This window comes from Phaethon lepturus, unplaced genomic scaffold (assembly GCF_000687285.1).
Source record: "Phaethon lepturus isolate BGI_N335 unplaced genomic scaffold, ASM68728v1 scaffold34643, whole genome shotgun sequence".
In the NCBI taxonomy this organism is placed as follows: domain Eukaryota; kingdom Metazoa; phylum Chordata; class Aves; order Phaethontiformes; family Phaethontidae; genus Phaethon; species Phaethon lepturus.
The window spans coordinates 977-8,132 of NW_010530336.1; the positions used below are offsets into that span (position 1 = coordinate 977).

Consider the following 7,156-nt stretch of genomic DNA (forward strand, 5'->3'; position numbering starts at 1 on the left):
ATGCTAACCTTTAACGCTCCTCCATTTGGCTGTGCTCACCACTGCTCTCTTGGAAAGATACTCTTCTGAATAGGCTTCGTCATATGTCTGGGTGCACATCAGGAATATGGTAACACCCATGTCTGGCATGAGTTAGTGAAGCCTATATCCTTCACTAAGAAAAGTTACATTGGGAGGAACATAATTAACAAAAGGTTGCTTTGTTTTCTGTCAGTTGTGTATTTGTCAGCATTCAACAGTGTCGTATCAAAGTAGCATCTCTGAGGACACAGTCTACTCGGGACTTTGCGTTACTGTTCACATACCTACACTATTGCAAAGCTGGGGAGTTTTTTGCTTTTCTGGTGCTTGTGGTGCAGACTGCACATGGGGGCTTGGACAAAGCTTCTGGCTCACCTGAGTAAGTATGAGCCACTGGCAGAAGATTGGCTTCACCTGTCTAATTCCCAGAGCTGTTGCCTCTCTGTTTTCTGGGTAATAATCTAGGAATTGGAGTCAGCATGAACAAAGGCATGCCCCATCCAAAACATAGGGACTGGAGTTGCACAGAGGCTTTCTTGGCTCGCAGGGTGGTCACGATGAAGGGAGGGTGATGCTTGCTGTTATCCTACAGTGTTTTCAGGCCTCTGAATTGTCCATATTTATTTGGGCTTTATCCTGCCTGAAGCTAGGTAGAGCCCCTGGAGTTATCTTAATTTCAGTGAGGGCAGAGTAAGTCCTATCTTGATAGATATATATTAGAAGACTGAATTTGAGCAACATAACTAGATCATGCAAGTAGTCCATGTCCTTTTAATACAGTAAAAACATTATAAAACCAAGGTTACATGTTATCTAATTAAATAAGAAGTCATAGAAAATAAAATGTTTAAACATTAGCAGCTATGCAAAAATATGAATACTACATAGGCAAAATATAACTATTTCAGAGTGATTAAAGTAAATAAACATCAGGTTTCTACTACTTTTCCCATATTAAAGAGCAAACATCATGTTTCTACCACTTTTTCTGTATTATAGAGCAGTATACCTTTCTGGACAAACAGAAAGACTGTTACACATGGGTACCTTACTTCTTAAATAATGCAAATACACATTTGTGATGTCCCCTTTAATCCTTAAAAATGTGTGCATGAGTTCAAAACAAGCGTAGCACATACTGTACAGGATTTTTCTGATGCGCTTTTGCTTCTTCTTCTATTCCCTTTTTGTTTGTCACTGAATCACAGAATCACAGAATCATTAAGGTTGAAAAGAACCTTTGAGATCAAGTCTAATCGTCAACCCAACACCACCATGGCCCCTAAACCATGTCCCGAAGTGCCACATCCACACGTTTTTTGAACACTTCCAGTGATGGTGACTCCACCACCTCCCTATGCAGCCTGTTCCAATGCTTGACCACCCTCTCTCTCTGTGCTACTATAAGATGGTATCTTTCCAGCATAGTCTGTCTGCATCTACAATTGCACTGTGCAAGTCAGCACAGCATAAACAGCAGCTCTTTTTAAAAAGAAATACAAGCATTATAAAGCAAATTAATTTCCAGGGCTTTCGTCTTTTTCTATTGCATTAATCAATGTTTCATCCAGCGAAAAACAGCAATAAAAACCATTCTGTAAAATGTCACCAGGATGCCTTGGGCCAAATCTTCCACCCCTTTGCACGCAGGGACTGTAAGGTTATCCCCATTTGAAGGTTCCCCTGGCACTGGGAAGAGGTGGAGAAGGTGGAGTGCTGTCCTGGGAGCACTGTTTTTTCTCCACCAGGCTACATCAAATATAGTGACGGCTCAGTGATTATTACCAGTCAGAAAAAATTCAAGCAGCTCTGAGGATGAGAGAGGGTTCTTTTTACCCTTAGACTCTGGGGATGTGAATGAGTTTCAATAAAAGAGAATTTCAAGCAGCTAGAGGAACTGAGCCTGCCCGGTGAAGTGAACCCCAAACCTAGAGTGCAGCGAAGCGGTTTGGATTTCCCATGGCCGCACTGCTCAGCTCTCATGCGACCATGTGGCTGTAGCAGCTTTATCTCCGAGCGTGTTCTCTGCAATGCGCAGCATCCCAGAGGGGCTCCGAAGTGGCTCAGCCACCTATGCGTGACAGCATGTGTGGAACCCCTCAGAGCTGGGCACAGAGTCCAGAGAAGGGTGAATGGGAAGGGACAGGATGCCTTCCTCTGTCAAAACATTTAAAAAAAAAAAAAAAGCTATCTCCAGGCAATTTACAAGGTATTTTAAAAATATATAGGTCTTCTGATCACTGGCGGGATCCATGATGCTCCATCCATCTTCCTAGGTCAGATGTTGCATGAGAAAATTGCCTGGACAAATTTGAAGTATTCTCATGCAGTGACAGCCATTGTAAATAATGCTAGTAAACAAACACGGTCCACTCAGCCCTTCTGTCCTAGAAAGTCCTTACAGGCTGCACTAATGCTTGCACAAGAGCTGCAGGGAAAAACGGCATCATGCATTCTACAGCCACAGTTCAGTTTATAGGAAGAGATGGGACTTTGCTTTTCATTGATTTTGTTTTGTTTTCCTAGCTAATCATTGCTAGTACATGAAATACTGAAGATCTTTAATAGATAGCACTAGGAGAAGTACCTGTGGATCTTAAAATTGGCCCCAGTGCAGATCTTTACTGACAGCGAAAAGTAGTGTCATGTAGGTTTTGCTTTGTTTTAATCTCTCTCTCTCAAAAAAAAAAAAAAAAAAAATCAGCCTGAGAAAACATCTTACTCAAGTGAGTCCCAGTGCCTTTTCCTGGGGGCTCAGCAAACTCCCTTTGTGGTGACTGAGCTCCTGAATCCCCAGACAACTAATGATAGCAACTCTCATTTACAGGCGTTTTGCAAAGTCATGGACTTACACTGCCTGCAGAGGAGTTACCCTTGACCTACCGCTGTTTAAAAGAGGTTGAATTCTATTTAACTTGAATTTGTTGCTTAGGCATGAATAAGAGATTACTTCATGCTTAGGCATTAATAAGAGATTAACTCTGCAACCAAGAGGTTAACAGAAGAGTTCACTAACTTTTACGAGACATGCTGCAATCCTCACCCAGGACTGCATTGTCATTGCTCTGGATTCATCAGGTCTGAAGATTAAAGTGAGATTGAATTAAATTTGATTTCTGCTGCAGTGGAGATTGCTACCGGCATACTGAGAGCTGAAGTTAGGCCACTTATCAGTGAAACGTGGCAGAACCCACGTACGCCGTTGCAGGGCGAGCAGGGTGCATTGCGCAGGTGGGAGCTCACAGGATGCAGGAAAACAAAACAGAAAGCTTCAGTGTCCTGCTTGTGTTAGAAAAAAAATGGTGTGCTGTCATCCCCGTGAGGTTTACTGAATTTTGTAGAAGCTAGACATCGTGACATAGGCTTCCTCATCGTTTGGTGACCTCATTTCACTGGTAGGCAGCATCTGGGATGCAGCGTCGCCATTTAGGGGCTCTGGTCCAGGCTGGCCAGAGGGGTCCGGGGGACGAGCGGAGGAAAGGGTGAAACCGTCGGTGCACAGCGGCACCCCGTTGCTGTGGCACACCTCGTACGTGCTGGAGCCGCAGCTGTCCTCGGTGACAGCGAACTGACCGGTGCCCAGGAGCCTGTGCAGGGCTTCAGCTGGCCAGAGTCCTCCGTAAGTCACTGGCGGGTTTAGGTTGCTTTTGTCTGTCATCGCAGGGATCATCTTCAGGTCTGACCTGCTCCCAAATTTTTCTGGAAGGTTTGTCTCTGGAGAAGCTGACGGCTGCAGAAAATTTTCCAGTTCAGCTTTTGCAAGAATGCCATCCACTTTGTGGATATGAACGTAGCCAAAACTCTCTGCATTAAAGCTTATATCAAAATTCTGTGTGGCAAAGGGAACAGCACAGTCAGTTAACAGTGGGTATTAGCGTAAGAGAAAAGGTATTTTGACAATTCATTTTATTTTAGAAGGATGTTTATTATTTCTTTAACTCTGAAAGTAACCCTGAGCAGGCTGAACAACAGGTTAGCAGAGAATAAACTATCACGTGGCTTAAAATCCTTTCCATATTGATCTGTGTCTACCCAGTGGCCTCCTGCAGGCAACGCCACTGAAGAGCCTTTTATGCTCCGCACAATGTGATGGGAACTGCTGTTTCAGAGACTTTTCTGAGCCATTTCTGAGCCATTTATTGCATGCCTGCTATTTCAACGGGAATGAGTGCGTTGACCCAGGCAGTTCCTTTCAGTTTTACCTTCCTAATTCAGCAGTGAGTGAAGTAAAAATTTGCCACGACTTCCTGAAACACATTAGGAATCCCTGCACTGGGGAGCATGTGGGGTGAGAAACTTGCCTGAGACCTCTTATTGAATTAAGAACACGCTAATAATGTACCAACTGGAGAGAACAGCACTGATGAGTTTCTTAGGGAAAAAATGCACTAGACACATAGTTTTAAGGCAATGGGTTAATCCTACACTTTACGGTTTGTAACATTTGTCCATCTGGCTTTTATCTGGCAAAGTGCTTCATGTACTGCATGGTGTATGAGCAATTCTACTGGCAGTGTAAGGATACACAGGCATCACCAGGGATGTTTGCAGAGGGTCACCATCCAGCCCCATGATCAGAGTTTCACAGAAACACCAAAGCGTCTCAACTGGAAAGGACCTCTAGAATCCTACCGGTCCAACCTTATGCCAGAAGCAAGATCTGGATTGGCTTATCCAGAACTCTGTCAAGCCAAGCCTTGAACACTTCCAGTGAAGAAGAACCTAACTCTTCCCTGGGTAACCTACGCAATGTTTAATTGTTCTCATGGAGAAAGATTTTTTTCTTATATCCAGGTGAAGTTTGCCCTGAAGCAACACGTGCATGTTGCATCTGGTCCTGTCACTATGCAGCCTCGTGGCGAGAGCACCTCCACTCTCTCTCTGTCTACACTTTAGGTATTGGAAGGTTGTGATTAGTAGTCCCCACCCCAAGCTTCCACTTTTCTAAAAACAAACTCAATTCCTTCAACCTTTCTTCATATATCAAGTTTTCCAGTCCTCTGTAGTTATTTTGCTCAAGTCAAAGCTCAGGCACTAGCTGAATTGTCAGTTACTTCCATATCACAGAATCACAGAATCACAGAATCACAGAATCACAGAATGGTAGGGGTTGGAAGGGACCTCTGAAGATCATCTGGTCCAACCCACCTGCTAAGGCAGGGTCGCCTAGGGCAGGTTGCACAGGAACACGTCCAGTTGGGTTTTGAATGTCTCCAGCGAAGGAGACTCCACAACCTCTCTGGGCAGCCTGTTCCAGTGCTCCGTCACCCTCACAGTAAAGAAGTTTTTCCTCATGTCGAGCTGGAACTTCCTGTGCTGCAATTTATGCCCATTGCCCCTCGTCCTATCACTGGGCAATCCTTGACTAATATCTGCCTGTGCAAATGTGGGCTGTCTTCAGTGAAATTTAGAAGTAATTTCTGAAATATGTTCCAGTTCACAGCAAATGCACATATTGTCTCTCATGAATGTTGGTTTTGTTCTCAGTAGTCTCTACTCAGGTGAAAACAACAATGGAAGTACCTACATTTTTTGGCTTCTTGCATAGTTGCTCCAGCGTTTTTTTATGATCAGGAAGGTTTGGCCACACAGCAGGCTTGATCCTGAAAGAGCAACAGTAGACACAAAGGGACCCAACAGAAGCAAAAGAGGAACATGTTGAGATATCAGAGGTTCATATTGCATCATTTGTATTCATTCTTATAAAGCTTTAGGGCTGGCTTGCATTACCCACAGAAGTCTCAGAATAAAGCAAAGACAGGAGGAGAAAAGTTATAAAGGTCACCAAATAGTCATTTGTTCTTTTGAGTGTATGAATTGTCACAGTTAAAGGAAGACACTTCACCAAGTACTGGAAATGCAGCAAATTATGCTGGCGAAGAGCTTATTTGCATCTCTCTGTGTTAGTGGGGTTTTGCATGGTGAAACCAATTTCTGCAAGTGAAAAAAGATGTTGTGGTTAAAGTGCAAATTTGCTGATATTTGTCTCTGCATGTTTATGCTCAAGTCAAAGAACTGCGTATTGGCCCACTCCTTGGCCAGATATCTGTATTGTAGCCTTGTGCCATGGGTCTCATTTTTGCTGCCTTGATCAGCAAAGTTCTCATGTTGTGCTGCTGGAAATTCTCAGCTATGATGCATCTAGAGGATATTGCCCAACTAACATTAAATGTTGCAGTGATATAAATATAGCTATAGATTTATGTGAATGTATATTTCATTTTATATATGTGTCTGTATATGTGGGTATATAAACACACCCGTATAAAGCCCTCCTCTTTTTAAAAAACAAATCTCTGTTTTCGAAAAGTCTTACCACCTAAAAGCCTGTTTTTCAGCAGTTTTACACAGGCAGAATGTCTGCCAAAGTTAGAGAACTGGAGGTGCTCAGCAACAGTAAAAAGCAAGAGCTAGAAATCTCAAGCCGCATCTCTATACTTGCAAATAAAACAGCACCTGGGAGCATTACCTGGCAGATAACTCCAGTGTCTAAAATGTTTAATTATTAAAATTGTTCTTGGCATGATTCAACTAGGGCCAACTAGCACATTCCCAGGAAATCCCTGTGTGTAATTCAGGAGTTAGCACAGCCCAAATGTTGTCCCTAAAAAGCAGCTGCCATGCAGCCATCTCTCTGGATGTCAGTGGAGCTAGGTGTCACGGATGGGCTGCTCTGAACACCACCGAATAGCCCTGGGCATTCTGCCTTGTGAGGGGTTCATCTCCTATGGTTAAACTTGGAATTTTTTCACTTCAGATTCTCATTTCACCAGGTTATCTACATACCTGCTCATTTTCTTAAATTGTTCAACTATCTATTCTATATAAGCATATAGAGCCACATATGTAAAAATATATTTACAGCCAGCTATCTACTGCTTGTGTAGTCAATATGTGAAAAACAATGACTAAAGCAGACAAAAGGCTGCCTGGGTAGTGAATGTATCTCCAGTCCCACTTCTGCCACCACTGCTTTGGTGTGGGGTGTAGAGCCTGGTTTCACCACATGGCTGGCTGGATGTGGACCCAGCTGGGCTGGTGGCTGAAACCATCAAGCCCTTGCTGCAGAGGGCCCTGCCCTGATGCTCCCAAAAGTGCTGCAGAGCAAACACCCCGCTGACTCAGCCTATGAAAG

The 7,156-nt window shown here is 43.6% G+C and overlaps 1 protein-coding gene across 1 annotated transcript in view; it reads right to left on the reverse strand.

Annotated features, from left to right (window-relative positions):
• Nucleotides 1–3,346: 3,346 nt before the first annotated feature.
• LOC104618606 (interleukin-7 receptor subunit alpha-like) overlaps nucleotides 3,347–7,156 on the reverse strand; it is a 4,671-nt gene continuing 861 nt past the window's right edge. The window contains exons 3-4 of the mRNA XM_010284243.1: nucleotides 5,549–5,624; nucleotides 3,347–3,850 (exon numbers count right to left, since the gene is read on the reverse strand). Of these exons, the coding sequence (XP_010282545.1) occupies nucleotides 3,347–3,850; nucleotides 5,549–5,624 (580 nt within the window). The remainder of the gene's footprint in view (nucleotides 3,851–5,548; nucleotides 5,625–7,156) is intronic.